The sequence below is a fragment of the Pseudomyrmex gracilis genome, unplaced genomic scaffold (assembly GCF_002006095.1).
Source record: "Pseudomyrmex gracilis isolate BER0280 unplaced genomic scaffold, ASM200609v1 scaffold_106, whole genome shotgun sequence".
NCBI lineage: Eukaryota > Metazoa > Arthropoda > Insecta > Hymenoptera > Formicidae > Pseudomyrmex > Pseudomyrmex gracilis.
The window spans coordinates 223,501-238,849 of record NW_018020690.1 but is presented as its reverse complement, the minus strand read 5'-3'; the positions used below and the strand labels follow the sequence as shown (position 1 = coordinate 238,849).

Sequence of the window (15,349 nt, the reverse complement as noted above, 5' to 3'; positions counted from 1 at the left end):
GGTTTTTTCTTTTCATTTCAACAACATGCGATAAAACAGTGCGATCTCGCTAGAAAGCCAACAATCGTATTGGACGGTTGCAAAAACAAAACGAATGAAACACGTTAGTTGGAACGAAGATCCGTCATTGCGTTTTTCCTCCTCTCTTGCGAACACGTAAAACACACACACACACAACAGACACAACCGATTTTCCCGCTCGCGGGATGATCTCCGGAATCGCGTGTGCGGATTCGGATGAGTGTTCTTGCGGATGTTTCTCTTTGCAACGATCTCGTTTCTATTGTAACACACATACACACACACACACACACACACGCGCGGTCGAACTTTACATCTACGTTATCTGTAAAACTCTCACTTTCTCGCGTTAAAGTCCGTATCGAAAAATATTCCCCGATGACTCTCTCTTCGCTTTTTGCACAAATTATTCACAAAATCAAATAATCAAATGGTCAGCGCGCGTTCAAGCATGTAATTTTTTCTTTTTCGTTAATCCTTTGGCGCGAGAAATATTGCTTTGAGCGATGAAAGTCTTTTTCACAACCAATTATTAGCCGCTAACGATTCGCGCATTATCCCGTTGGGGGAAAAAATTGCAGAGACGATCGTTAACCAGCGCGTTATTAGAGCGATTGAATGACGCCATAAAAGAGCGTGAAATAACCTGTCGCATTTAATTGCACGCAATTATCGTTACAACCGATAAAGCCCCAAAGGATTAATCCCACGTCCCGAATCAATCTCTTCCCGTTTTATTACTTTATCTCGCGGATCAAGAGAGAGAGAGAGAGAGATCGCGACTTTATAGAAATTTTAACTAAAATTTTGCGCGCGATACGTAATTATATATTTAAATGTATATAAATAAATATATGAATTACGTGTGGTATTTATTATCAAATAACAAAATCACCGACGAGATGTGTAACGTGACGAGAGGATACGCGGATTTCTCGTATTCCTCAACTAATTAAACCGGAAAATAATGAGATGATTAAAACTGACCCATTTTCATAAAATATATACAAAATATATTTTCCTGTTGTACAAGAAGAGAGTCTCATCGTTCTCGCGTCCCCGATCGACGACGAAAGCACCTTTTTTGTTTTATTTTTTATTTTTTTTTATTTTTGTTAAATATAAGCAACAACGTGTAACTACTACTTGTACCGATTAGTATCACCAACAATTTCCAGCAATGCGATATGTATACGCATTTGATGTGTCAACGTTTCCTCGATTTATAAGTAAGTACAAACAAACGACGCGTTAATTTACGCGCGACCGTTCGCAAAAACTTCACCGTCGTTCGTCCGAACGTCCACTAAAACATCCCGATTGTCTCGAATGCGAGATATTAACAGCAGGCACGTCTTCGTTTAATTAAAAAAAAAAAAAAAAACACGGACATTTTCTCGCGCCTCCTCTTCCCCCCCGAGCTTTTCTCCCGTATTTAATGTCGAAGCAATAACAATAATAATAAGTTTTAAATTATATCCCGTCTGGATCATTAAAGGATTCTTGAGCGCCTCGCCGATATTTTTTTTTTCTTTTGTTTAAACTATTCCAGCAGACTCGTCAGCGAGCCGCGCGCTTCCCTCTGCTACGTCATTGACGAGGGATGCGACTCCGACGATATCGGTAACTGCGGCGTTTGCCGATTCGAGAGCCGTCTCGGCCAGCGTTGCGGCGAAACCGGCGGCGTCGGTCTCGGCGTGTTCGGCGCCGATCCGGCGGTCAAACGCCAATTGCTGCCGGAAAACGCGCTCGATCTGCCCAAAGCGGACAGATTGGCGTTGCTGCCGCTGCTGCTGCTGCTGCAGGCGACCGCAGCTGACAGATCCACTCTCGACACAGCCCTGAGAACAATGTTAATTAAATCAATTAATAAACCAAACGTGCGTTCGCAAAACAAATAGCAACGGAGAAATCCCGATTGCAAAAAGATTCCGTCAGCAAGCGGATCCTTACCTGGAAGGTGGAGCGGATCCTCCGGTGTAGGATTGCAATCCTGCCGGTCCGCTTCTCGGTCTCAGCGCGGACACAACGCTCGCCGATCTGTGCATGGCAGGTGAGGGTGGCGCGGACGGTAGCATCCGAGGTGTTTGCGGGGGTGTTCTGCCGGACGCGCTTCCCACACTGCTGGTGGACGACTTCCTTCTCGGGGATCTGTGTACGTTTGATTTTACTTTATACCGCGCGATTCTTCGTGATTGAAATATTTTTATTACGTTGCGATATTGGACGATTGAGAGTATGAGAGCCTACATTGTGTGCGCGCGCTTTGCAATAAACGGGATTTTAAATCACCTTTTGGAAGCTTGACGACACAAACCGCTCGGGCAAGTGCGTCCCAAGGCGCATTTTCCCTCGCACACCTCTCTCGCCAGGGCCATCGTTTCGTAATTTCTCAGAGTCGATCTGCACTCCTCGGCGTCGGACTCGGCCAGAGCGAGGCTGGGAAATCGCTCTTTCAGTCTACGACGTTCCTGCGTATTGAAATATTGCAAACGCTTATAATTTTGACCTGACAATCGTAAACTCATCATCGCAACTTCGCGTTTATTTATTTTATTTTCACACTTACGTCTTGCAAGCGGCTGGCCTCGAAGTCCTTGAGCTGCTGTTGAAAACCGACATTCGGATTCGCAATCGAACGACCAACCCTGACAACTTTGAGCGCCTCCTTCCAAGAAAGATTCGTGATGCTCATAATATAGGCCACTGCCACTGTTACGCTTCTCGACATCCCTGCCAGACTAAATCAAAAACAATAATAATATTTCTTCTTTGTTTATAAAAATTTACAAAATTCAATTGCTTTGACATCGCTTTTCTCTTTCAAACCTCTGTACAGTGAAGAGAAGAGAAACGTCAACGTGATCTCGCGTGTGTGACATATTTTGCGAGACGTTATTGTACACGTATCTTACCAATGAATCAGAACGTTTCCGCCGCGAAGACGTGCAGCGTGAATGAAGTCGTTGCACAGAGAGAAGTATTGCGACAAGTTCTGATCGGGACTGTCGGCGGCTAAGATGCACAGATAATGTTTGTCCTAAAAAAAAAAAAAAAATGCAATACGTCAATATTTTTAATTCGAATTTAAAATATATTTTCGACATTGTTTTATTTATATATTTTGAATCGGACAAGTGTATAGTTTTTTTTTTTTTTTTTATACTCACGGAATGTAAACGTCGAGCCGTGTCGTGAATGGCCAGGATATGCGTGATCTCGAAACGTTCCAACTGATCAGCATCCTTGCTGTCCTGATAATTCCCCACATAGAGACCGGGAAGCACCTGCCAACACGTCGAACGTGGTGTTGGAGACGAGAATTGTGGCATTTTCGTGTATTAGCGCGATTCTCCGAGAGATTAATGTTCAATTCGATGTTACGAGAAGCTCCGCGCGTAACGAGAAGCTTTCATACAACGTGTACAAATGCGCAGATCATATCTTGACTTGAGGTGAAAAACAAAAATCCGTCATCTCGCGTCGTCCTTGATTTAAAAACGCCGTCTCTCTTTTTTTTCGCGACGTCGAGTTGACGAAAGATCACAATTAGGCGACGAGAAAATGCAGATGAGCCGCGGCAGAGAGCGAAATGCAAATCGTGAGATGAATTCGTGATGGCCGTCTCGACGCGACGCCGCCGTAATCTTGGATTAACTTGCTCTTTGAGCAAATATTGAACTTCGATGTGCAAGCGAACTTTTCAGCTACGAGGGAAAAGCAGAAGAGCATACATCAACAACTTTAAACATCGTCCGCCACGCGTTGATTCGATCTCGAGTACGCAATTCCGCGACAAATTTGTTAATACTTTTTACTAATAAAAAAAAAAAAAAAAAAAAAATACAAAAAAATACCTACATAAAAAATGATTTCAAATTGAAAGAGTATAATGAGAAAATAGCCAATGAGAAGCCTTGACACAATTGTCGATGTTGTAAACTGATTTATTCAAGAACAACCGCAATTACTCTCTCGTCAACCTCTGCTCAGCGCTCGTTGATTTTTAGATGAGAAGAAACGATCGGAGTCGAGGTTGTCGACGAGACCGCGTCGAGCGGCTGTCGTCTCGTGATCGATCGATCGTAAACGTAAAGAGGGAGAGAAAAAAAAAGCGAAAGAAAGGAGGGCGACACATCCGTCCTCGTTGAGTGCACGAGGAAAAAAAAAATAATAATAAACAGCCTGTCGTGCCAGCTGCTGTTGGCGACGAAAATGCGATTTCGATCGCTCCCGGTGACCTCCCGGTGTGTGTTTGCGCGATTCACAGCAGCGTGCAAATAGCGTCGTGCCATCGATCGCTCGACGAGAGACGTCGCGTAGATTGCGATCTCATCCACAGAGTGACATCGAAATCCCCCACGAGCCCCCTTTTCGAACGTATCCTCCTGCGGAGGGAAACGTTCCGGAAGATCCTCCGTCTTCTCCGTCTCGACGTTTCCGATCTTATTGTTCACCGTCGAGAGATTCCGTAAATGCGATTCCGTAAAGGCGGCTCGGCCCGAAGTCGATTCGAGAATTGGATGTCCGTCGAGACGATCGACGGAAAATCACGAGGAGGAGATCATGTCGCGCGTCATCTCATAAAAACGATATCACGTGGCGATTGAGAGAAGAAATGTCCGAAAAGGAAGGACGGATATTATGTCGTCAAAAACGAAAATGAAATTCGCGGGGGATGAAAATCCGCGCGAAGAATCGCGCCGGCTTAAAGAAATCCGTTCTCTCTTTTTCTCTCTCCCTCTCTCTCTCTCTCTCTTTCCGTCTCTATCTCGCGGTCTTGCTTTGCGTCAATCCCCGCAAACGATGTCTCACCGAATCCCGCGCTGAAAAGCTGACAATAGAATGTTCAACAATACCGTCGCAGAAATTGCCATTACCACTACCGACGCATCCTCATCGATGCCTCGTCCTGATCGATCACGGACGACGCATCGACGAGCGCTGAAAAGAGCTGCGACAAGTAACGACACTACAACACGCGTTGGAAAGAAATTTTCCCCGAGCGAGAAATGCGGAACGACTAAATCGCGCGACAAAAACCTGTGTGTCACGGAAGAAAGAGGAAGACGATAGCGTTCGGTGTGAGGTTTTTGAGCTGATTTTTTGAAGGAAGAAGTCACACCGCAAATACGTAATGACATGAACGCGATGTACAGCAGAGAAGGAAAAAATTGTCGGAGTTTAAAAATAATATTTCATCATGAAATAAAAAGTATAAAAAGTCACAACATCGACGTCTAGATAGAGGAATCAAACGGATTATATCGCACTTTTTTCTGGGGGGAAAAAAAACGCCGAAATCCTCACAAATAAAAACATCCGAGCGGATTATCCGACTGTACATAAATTACGACGAAATTACTCGTTCAATAATCTCCACTGTAAAGTGAATGTTTACGAATAGCGCTGTGCGAAAGGAATTAGCGCAATTTAAAGTTATTTTTTTATTTTTTTTTTTTTTTTTACGCGGAGTACGTGTTTCCGGCATAGCTTTCACGTGCAGCTTTATCTACCTTCTGGTCTTTATCACACGTAACCGCGCAGCGATTGAGCGTTCGGTTTAATCGGATGTGAAACGTAGTCGTTTACAAGAGTTTATTCCTCACCTTGTTCATGCCATTCCCCATGACGGCGGCAACGCGATGACTAGCGCGTGATAAGAAAATTATCAGCTTAACGGCGTGAGTCGTCGCGTCTTTGTCCGTTCGTCGTCGTCGTCATCTTCAGCTTCTCAAGCTGCTTGTTCCACGGCGATCCGACGACCCGATTCTCACCGGCGGGGCAGTGTATTGTTTGTCAAGCAGCAACAGCAGCATCTTCGACGTGCACAACGTCAAGGGACTCCGCCCGCGCTCTACTCGACTGAATCATCGGCGACACACAGCATTCGTCGGATGGAAACGTCTTCTGCTTCTCTACTCGATCGACATCTTAGCGACCTTCTCTTCCACTCGTGAAATTATCAAGTTTCCTTTGACTATCTCTATTTCTCTCTCCTTTCGCTCTATCTTCGTTTCATGATTTTTGTTTCTTGATTCGTTAAGTTATATTTACTGCAGCGCATAAAGATAATTGTGTCGCAACGATTTATTTTTTCTCGTCTCGGCGATAACAACCGTTTCCTCTCTCGTATCGCAGGGAAAAACTGTTCTCTCGTCTCTCTCGCTTATTGCTCCGTGTAATTGCGCATTTCGATAAGACCGCGCTTTTCCGCGTGTGTTGCCGTCTGGTAAACAAGGATATCCGGCGCATTCCGATTACTCGAAATGCGAGCGAACTTTTATATTCATGGCGGCCGCTTTTTTGCCTCTTTACCGAAGTGAGCTTCTCCTCGATGTTACGTTATATAGTCGCCCTACAACGAGAAGAGATTCCATTTATATGCGAATTTCGTCCCTCTTCGCCTCGAGTGGTTCGCAAAAAAGTGAAAATAGACCGCGTTTTAGGCTTTTTTTTAGGCTTTTTTTGTGTATGTGTGTGTGTGTGTGTGCACGTGCGCGCGCGAGAACTAGAGCAATCGACTTTCCGATATGAAGCTGGCGCGCGGTTTTCGCGCGGAAAGTAGATCTGTCTTTTTGAAAAGTCACCTGTAATCACAATGCAGCGAGAGAAAGACACAGCTCTCGTGAAAAGGAGATGAAAAACACACTCGGAAAGGTGAACGAGAGATATCGCGTATAACGAGAATGACGGATATAATGGGAGAAATTTGTTCTCGGATATCGATTATCGAAACTCCGGAAAGAAGAAACGCTCTTTACAAAATGGGACGAGTGTATATTGATAAATTGATGTCACGTATCGTCGTCTCTTCTATGTGCGATCTCTTTTCTCAAAAATTGGATAAGCGGATTTGCGCACAAGTTTTTTTTTTTTTTTTTTTAAATAAAGCGTCATCTCGCGCGAACAATCGCGCGACAATCTCAAATTGCGTCAGAAACGTGTTTACATCAGAAGGACGGAATGATGCAGCTGGCATTACTTCAAAAACTACAAATGCACACACACACACACGCGCGCGCGGTTTAAAGAACGCACACGCTTTATCGATTATTTTAAGATCAATAAGATGGATTGTAAGGACTTAGCTAGCCTAGGTAGTACGTTAACCTACTTTGTCAGCAGTGCATTCGTGCGCATTAATGGCGCTACACTTGTTCCCACTCTCGAACACAAAAACAAGTTTCTTATATAAGTACCCTTCACGTGTGTGTAAATAACTGATAATTAATCATTGTAAAAATATAAAAACCGTTAATTCGAAGGTGATAGCGGCGGAAAACAATCTATCTAGTTTGTGCAAGGAGTTATTGTTGTTTTTATCGGAGAGAGAGGGATGTTCTTTTGCGGAGAGAAAATTCGATGAATAAATAAATTCAATAAACTCTGAGAAACGAAAGGATATCGTGACTCAACGCCGAATAATAACAGTGTCGGATATCAAGGACGCCAAATTGCCGCGTTCTTTGCCAGAAAAATATAAATTCGCGCATATATATATATATATAGCGAAAGATCGTCTCATGGAAATGGATTTTGTGATATTTTTGTTTTTGTTGCTTGTATTCGACAGCCCAAGAATAAACGCGTTTATGTAAATTTTCTGCCTGGGAGCCATATATATTGGCTTGGTGCCCCGACGTATAACATATTTTGCTGTTCGAACAACAAAGCGCTGATGCAAAAGCCGCGGATGCGTTTCGGATTTTGCTTGCCCCCGAGTAAATTTCAAACATCCAAAATATGCATGCGCTATCAATTTGTTTACATCGATATGTTGTACGAGTACATATTTATGTTTTGACGTATCTCGCGCAATTGATACAAATGGAATTGCGGCGCGGTGCAATATATGTGTACTTTTCCCCAAGTTGGACGTGTTGGCATTGTTTGTTGAACAACCGCCAAGAAAGAAGTTGGAACTTTCTTTCTTAGCGTGGGCGAAAGTTGAATTAATTGCCATAAGACAATTTTCGGACTCTTTACGACGACCTTGCAACTTGATACCGCGCGCATTCGGTGTAACTACCGCGTTATGAGTTTTTCAACACAGACCACAGCTGAAGGCCACCACGTTTGTGTAAAATTTTCAACAATTTCAGTTTTGAAAAAGCGCTTTGGGGAAGAGAAAAATTTTGAAACATATTGAACAAATATTTAAAAAAATACAAAACCGAAAGATCACACACGTGCGCATATTCTACACAAAATTCTTGGTATAACCTGTTCCAAAAAAAAAAAAAAAAAATATTTGTGCGAAATATCGGTATGCATTTTTTAAAAAGAGCGGAATAGAATAATTCCAATATTCTCTCCTTTCCTTCCGTCGTTTCCGAATATGTATCGGTAATACAATCACTGCTATAAATATTCAGTAGATAATCTTGAATCCCTCCATCGGATATTCAATCGTTCGAATTTCACAATATAAATACACACACATATTCGTTAATACTTGCTGCTATTTTCTACTGTATGAAAGTTATATCAATTTGCCATTTAGATTAAATGCAATTGAAATGCTAAAGCCAGTGGTCCCGCGCGATGTTGACCTACTCTCTCAAAATAAAACGCGGGAAGGGAGGGAGGGTGACTCGATAAGTTCGCAAATTCAGCAAAAACCGATCGTGACCGGCCAATTGGAAGTTGTCACGCGAAGCGTTTTTACAGAAGAAAAAAACTCGCGCGCGCGCGCGAGTTTCAGTCGCATAAAATTAATTTATTACAACTGTGGTAAGCACACGTCAGAGGGAGAGAGAGACGAGGAAAAGAGGAGACGCATTCATCTATCTGAAATCTCTTGTCACGTGATCTTGTCCGTCAAAGGCACCGCCTCTATCACAAAGCCTCATCCTGATAAAATATAACATGTACATCTAGATTTACTTCGTAATCAAGCTAAAAGCTATGTGCATTGTAAATAATGCTACACACAATTCGCGTCTGACGGATATTTTTCAATGCGCAAGACACGGGGCGTACGAATATAAATAAATGTTTTTCGAGAACATTTTCGAGATCGTTTATTTTCAAGTTAAAAAAAAAAAAAAAGGTTACGCCGGTTGTGCAGAAATTAATAAACGAAAAAGCCTGTTACTCACTCACAGCAGCAAATTCAAAGTCTTGTTAAAAATGTAATCGACATATAAAACAGAACTCTTCACAAAGAAGTATAAAAAAAAAAAAAGAAAAAAAAAACAAAAGAGGTACATGTACACACACCTGCAGAATCCACACTGAACGCGATATCGCGAGAGTGGCACTCAGAAAAATTCCCTTCGAGAGCAACTACTCACCCCTTATCGCAAATTAACTCGGTGCACTTGCTGGGGATGTTATCTCGTCTCTTCCCGCGAGGGAGAACAGTCGAGAAACAAAGAGAAATCGTTCGTATGCTACACTCAACTGCTTCCGCGAGCAGAAATTCCCGAGGCGGCCAACCGCGGCGGATCGCGCCTCTTTAATTCCATCGTTCGATTGCACTTTCAGCCTCGTCTGTCACACATCGTTGCAGCAGATTGCACCGCAATTCGTGTGCTTTTCCCTCTCTATTTCCCCCTACTTCCTTTCTCTCTCTCTACCTGTCTCTCTCTCTCTCTCTCTCTTTCTCTCTCGATATTCTCAACGGAAGGGCGCGTCGTACGAAAACTGCCCCGCTCTCTCAGGAAAGCGCGCGAGGAGCAGACGCGAAAGGGGTTTTGCCCGGTGGCGAACACACACAGCGCGAAGAGGACGAAAAAAAAAAAAACACGTAGAAAGAAAGAGGAACAGAGAGAGAAAGAAAAAGCACACAGGCGGGGGTGGGTACGAAAGGTGGGGGAAACCGCGACGCGTCGGAGGGACAGCGGCTAGGGCAACGTGCAGGATAGTGGGGTAGATCCTATCACTGCGCGAAAACAGCCCGCCTCGTATGCGTGTACTGCCAGTTCTCGATGCTCGACAGCTCGTATCCCGTATAAGGATATCGCCGGTTCGCGTCTCTCTCTTTCTGGATCTCACCTCGACAGGAACATCCAACGATGGAAATAGAGCGGTATAAATTTGCCTCGAGATAGTACAATTTATCCCCCGAAGGCAAGACTTCTCTCTCTCTTTGTGTCTTTCTCTCTCTTTCTCTCTCTCTTCTATACACGCCTTAAACTCTCAGACACCGAAACACCACGATCGATTGCCCGCTCGCGTTCGACAAAAGCCCTTCGGCTCAGATCGGATCAGCTCCCCGAGATGTTCCCTGCGGGGGAGCAAGATACCGGTGAAAGGGATGCGGTCCTTTCAGAGAGTTAATCTCGCTCGCCGCGCGCCGGTCTCGGAGAGATACGAACGACGGGATATTCCCCCCGCGTCACGGCTATCGATAACACCCGCTCGGTCACAATAAGAGAGAGTCATACCGGTTCTCGTCTTTCTCTCTTTTCTCACGTAGGAGCAGACGTGCGATGACGACGACGACGACGACGACGACGACGACGACGACGCGCATTGACCGATGTCGTCGTCGTTTCTGCCTCGTCCGCGGGAATCTGCGTCCCGTTCAAATTCATTGCCATGAGGTAGGCGAGGATGAAGGTGGAAATCTCATAACAGATTTGTCGCGACGGGATGTGGGAAGGGATGAGCGTAAAATACAAAGAGAAGGGGTTGTCAGGGACGAATTAAGTCGGTTCGAACGTCTCGGTCTTTTCCGAGGCGAAGAAACTTTCAGGGGGTTTAAATCAGAAGATTTCTCCTTGCTGAAAAATCGGCAACATTCGCGTTCGGAAAACCCGGGATCGGCAAGAAATTGAAATTCACCGCGTGTTTTTTGATCACGGAAATGATTTATTAACGCGCAAACAACAGGAGAGAGTAATCCGTCCCTGGATAAGGCGTCGAGGACAACGGCGTCGGCGTCGACGGTGGCGGATTCGCGCAGAAGCCGCTCGATAAAGGCCGTCCTCGCTCTCTGGCACCCCTCGACCCTGCCCTATAAATGAGAAATCTGGTGTAGTAGAACTCGTGCACACGCACACATACACACACACGCACACAACATCGAGCCACGCTTGCGTCCTGACTGAAGAATATTGGATGTGTGTGCGGGCATGACATGACACGATCTTGAATGGACGGCGTGTGTCCCGCCGATGCATGTTGCCGAAGTGCTCTCGACGCTCCGCGAAGAGGCTGCGTCGTGTACGCCGCACACAAAAACCTTGGAAAATCCTTCGTTTTTTGCGATGCAAAACGTTGAGAGAGATGTAGTGAAAACCACTATCTAGCTTATAAAAAATAAGTAAATACCCAACGCGATCAGCTGTTTTTTTTATCACGCAACACATTTTCGAGAGAAATAACATCGCACGTAAAAAAAAAAAATTAACTTCACGATATATCATTCGAATGACGGTATATAATCGCCAAGGTAAATTGATGTTAGAGAAGATCAATTCACCTGTTATTTTCTTGTTATATTTTCACATTTTTTTTATTACACGTATTATTATCTCGGCGAGGTCAAATTGGTGAATCAATTCTCATTACATTTGTATGTAATACAACACGTTGCGTTAATGTGCACGTGATCCCATTATCCATCCTGTGTGAATTTGGCACCTGACAACTCGATAGCGACCTTAACGATAACTCCCGGCCCTTGCGCGAGTTTCGTTAATGCTTCAGTGTGAGAAGTTAGCCCACTCGATGGCTGAACGATAGAGAGAAGATAGGCATCGTGTTAATGTGTTTTAAGTGACACTAGAAAAGGATATAGATCCCCGACGCTCGTTGTGTCGTTCCTCTTATCTAGCGCTACTAGAGGCACGAAGATCCACTCTCAGCTGTGCTAAAACAAGCGCTACTCGAGAGAGTCAGTTTTCGAAGAGAGAGAAAGAAAGTGAGAGAGAGAGAGAGAGAGACCTACTTTGCCTCGAATCTATGGTATAAAAATCTAATTTCAGTCTGTAAAAAGAATTAATCAGATCTCAAAAAAAAAAAAAAAAAAAAAAATGAAATGCGTATTTTTCTCGAGGAAATATTTCGCGACATATATTTTAACACGCGATATCTCCTAAAAGAAAAAAAACGGTATTTTGCTAAATTTACGTAAATAGAAAATATTTTTATTTCGATACATTGCATGCGCTGCTGCGAAGAAGGAGAGGGGAAAGAACGTGTCTCTTTTAAACTCTTTGATCTAATAATACAAATTACGTACATGTGTGCGTCATCATCCTTCACAATTGGACAATTACGTCAAATAACACGTTGCTCAAAATTATCCGCAACTTGCGCAAGGAGAAAGTAATTACGGGTTAGATAGAAAAAAAAAAAAAAATTAAGACTATATATTACATAAACTTTATTTGTAACAAAATATACTCAATTATAAAAAAGTTTACAGTTATATCTTATACGAATGTAATAAGCTTGTTTATTAAACTTTGTTAACGTTTTTAATACAACGAATTTTTTCATTCGTTTACAATCACACATAATTTGCAACGTTAATAGAAAAACCGGAGATAGAGATGTAACTCGTCGTGTTGCGGCGCGATCATCATCCACCGTTGATTTTTGTTTTTCTTTTAATATGAAAAGCGCAACATGCGCGTCCGCGGTTACTTCAATTTCTTCTCGGAAGTGTCCTCTTCCTCGGGAACGTAGCAAATTAAAATCAAACCGAGAAGTACCAACGAAGTCCCGCACCACCAGGCCAGCGATGTGGATTCGCCGAACACGAGAAAACCCACGAGTGCCTTCAACGGAGAAGATGAAAAATATGATTTAGCTAGTAGCATTTATAATGATTCGCGGAGACATTTTAAGCATATTTTTTCCTTTTGTAGTGTTTTTCTTACACAGGTAATTACATTAAACATTTTTTACGTAAACCGACTTTTACGTAAATGCATACTGACGTAGTTTCTCGTATTAAAAAAAAAAAAAAAAAAAAAAAAAATGAAAGAACGTACTTCAAAGATCGTTACGGAAAATTACCGGCGAGCCGTGTTTGACCGCGCGATACGTTAAAAACCCCTCCCCAAAGGTATAACCTTATCTTTGCTTCTCTCGAAAAAAGTGTTAGTCAGCACGTGTACGTACACATACGCTCTATCTTAAATTACAGCCACTTATGTTCCGCAAATCTGAACTTAATCTTGTAAATATTTAATTTCGCATATCTAGTCAATCGATAATGCGCGGTGTCGTTTCAGCGCGTGTGCGGTGTTAACCAGTTAGCCACTCCGACATTTAAATTTCCATCAATCCCGATTAGAAATCTGAAGAGACTGGCGGAGTTTTGTAGTTTACAAAAAGTGTTCCGCTGATCGACAGTTTTTTTTTTTTTTTTTTTTTTTAAATAAAAACAAAATGAGGTGTTACTTTTTGATCGACTATCGGAAACAGTTCCGAGCGGCTTCGTGTTTTATTTTTTTATTTTTTTATTTTTTGCGAATATCTGAGCTGTCTGATACGTAAAAACCACCACGTTTTGATCGACCGAAACAATCGGTGAAAATTATTACAATCGAATTCGCTTTCAAAACGCGCGAACAAAGCAATTTTTTGCTTGCGTGAAAATGTGAAAGAGAAATAGTATCCGCGCCGAGATATCTGTTCCCGATAAAACACACAATATATTTCCATTGTATCCGTTTAATAATTGTCTTATTTTGCCGCATATAATACCGCCCTTTATCGCGCGATCGCGCTTCAAAAGCAACGCGCGTATGTATATGTGTGTCGTATACATATCGTGTACAATTCCCGTTCAATCGCCACGTATGCCAACGCGCGTGTAATTGCTGTGACCGCGTTGTGCGCGCTCGCGGCTTGTGAATTCCAGTTTGCGAAACAACTTTTACTCTTTAGCGGCGCACCGCTTCTCGGAAGTGTATCAGTCCGTCTGCCAGAGAGTTACAGACAAATAAATTTCCACCCCGATATATATAACAGAGAAAGAGAGAGTTCTTTTGTGCGAGATACAAATACACGTATTTCGCATTGTCGTTTTGTTTTCATTGCGCGCGTACATTGCCGACATTGCGTCTCTCAATTGTTTGATTGGCTCGATGTAATTTCGCGATATTTTAATTTATTTTTCATAGTCACCGCGTTGACGTTGCGCGGTAACTGTGAAAAAGAAAAAGCAAACATGCGCTCCAAGAGTGGCGCGCGCGTTGTATATATAGTATTATAATCGCGAAAACGTGCATATATAATATATAATCGATGCGCGCGTTTAACAACTCACCGAACACATGTAGTTCGTGGTCGTGCTGGCGACCGTCACCGGCAAGGAAGAACCGCTATTGTTGAGGGCTTTGACAAAAAACGAACATCCCACGGTGTTGGACGTTATCATGCAGACCAGAAGCGTTCCTTTTATCAGCAACGATGTCTTTGTCGCGTGAAAAACAAATGCATGATGATGATAAATACACGCGTTCGGTAAATAAATTTAATTAATTAGTTAATGCAAGTTTTTCAGTAATTAATTATCGCTTTGCAAAGAGATAAGTTTTCTTGTGTTTTTGTTAGCCACACTTTGGCGTGCGACTTTTGCGTCGATTCGAATCTACCCGCCGACTCACCAGCGACGAGAAATCAGCGCCACCGGCGAGCTTGCCTAGAAGACTACCGCCGGTGGCGAACATGCCAGAGGCCAACGCGAGATGCGCCTTGCCGCGGTTCGCCTCCATATTGGCAGCAACGTGTTAGATGTTCGAGTTGTTGTCTTGACGCGTCGTCGAGATTGACGCTCGAGGTTGTTCGCGACAATCCGGAAGACGCCAACCACGCGCGCGATAAGGATTTCGCTCTTATCGCCGCACGAACTTGAGATTACACGAATTACACAACATACAAAATCAATTAACTCGACATCACTCGCCTGCGGCTGATAACGATCGCGGCGTGTGCGCAAATGACGAACTATTAATTCGCAGGAACATGCGCAATACACGTTCTCGCAACGTCTTTCGAGGTTTCGATCCTTGATTTACGAGTGCCGAAAGATACGTTTGATACAGAGATAAAAGAAATAAATCGATTTCATATTATCTCGTAGAACGTAAATTTTGGAGCGCAGAGATATGCGCTATCTGTGTGGTCTTCTCTTTGATATATCTCGCTATTGTTTTAGAGCAGCAAAATACGCGGTAAATTATATATTACATTTCTACAAATACATTTAAAGAAAATTTAATATTTTCAATTTAAAATTCAGTTGTAAAAATTTACACTGAAATAATATAAATGCATATATATGTATATATATTTATATATTCGTTTCGCACGGAACATTCAGTGTTTGGCTGTTAATGACGTATTTTAATGTTAGTTT

The 15,349-nt window shown here is 43.0% G+C and overlaps 2 protein-coding genes across 3 annotated transcripts; both read right to left on the bottom strand.

Annotated features, from left to right (window-relative positions):
* Positions 1 to 837: 837 nt before the first annotated feature.
* Positions 838 to 10,474, bottom strand: LOC109856085 (dual specificity protein phosphatase 15). 2 transcript variants are annotated; one of them, XM_020430972.1, is made up of 8 exons: positions 10,024 to 10,474; positions 5,631 to 6,379; positions 3,192 to 3,308; positions 2,937 to 3,061; positions 2,591 to 2,762; positions 2,314 to 2,492; positions 1,975 to 2,172; positions 838 to 1,862 (listed from the first exon to the last, which is right to left on the bottom strand). In XM_020430972.1, exons 2-8 carry the CDS (start codon positions 5,649 to 5,651, stop codon positions 1,607 to 1,609), a joined length of 1,068 nt encoding a protein of 355 aa, XP_020286561.1. In that variant the 5' UTR covers positions 5,652 to 6,379; positions 10,024 to 10,474; the 3' UTR covers positions 838 to 1,606. The 2 variants fall into 2 exon arrangements, with proteins under 2 accessions (XP_020286561.1, XP_020286560.1); XM_020430971.1 differs by lacking the exon at positions 10,024 to 10,474 and adding an exon at positions 9,321 to 9,977.
* A 1,870-nt stretch (positions 10,475 to 12,344) lies between these two features.
* On the bottom strand, positions 12,345 to 15,002 carry LOC109856089 (transmembrane protein 42-like). The gene is made up of 3 exons (XM_020430977.1): positions 14,598 to 15,002; positions 14,258 to 14,404; positions 12,345 to 12,758 (listed from the first exon to the last, which is right to left on the bottom strand). The coding sequence occupies exons 1-3, from the start codon at positions 14,703 to 14,705 to the stop codon at positions 12,621 to 12,623; spliced, it is 393 nt and encodes a 130-aa protein (XP_020286566.1). The 5' UTR covers positions 14,706 to 15,002; the 3' UTR covers positions 12,345 to 12,620.
* Between the last annotated feature and the right edge of the window lie 347 nt (positions 15,003 to 15,349).

Excerpts from the sequence above, each read along its gene's own strand:
- LOC109856089 (XM_020430977.1), bottom strand. The coding sequence starts at position 14,705 with ATGGAGGCGAACCGCGGCAAGGCGCATCTCGCGTTGGCCTCTGGCATG. Across the intron at positions 14,405-14,597 it reads GCGCTGATTTCTCGTCGCTG|ACATCGTTGCTGATAAAAGG; the intron begins GTGAGTCGGCGG and ends CACGCGACAAAG. Across the intron at positions 12,759-14,257 it reads CCACGAACTACATGTGTTCG|GCACTCGTGGGTTTTCTCGT; the intron begins GTGAGTTGTTAA and ends TCTCCGTTGAAG.
- LOC109856085 (XM_020430972.1), bottom strand. The coding sequence starts at position 5,651 with ATGGGGAATGGCATGAACAAG. Across the intron at positions 3,062-3,191 it reads CGGCTCGACGTTTACATTCC|GACAAACATTATCTGTGCAT; the intron begins GTGAGTATAAAA and ends TTTTTTTTTTAG. Across the intron at positions 1,863-1,974 it reads GGATCCGCTCCACCTTCCAG|GGCTGTGTCGAGAGTGGATC; the intron begins GTAAGGATCCGC and ends CATTGTTCTCAG.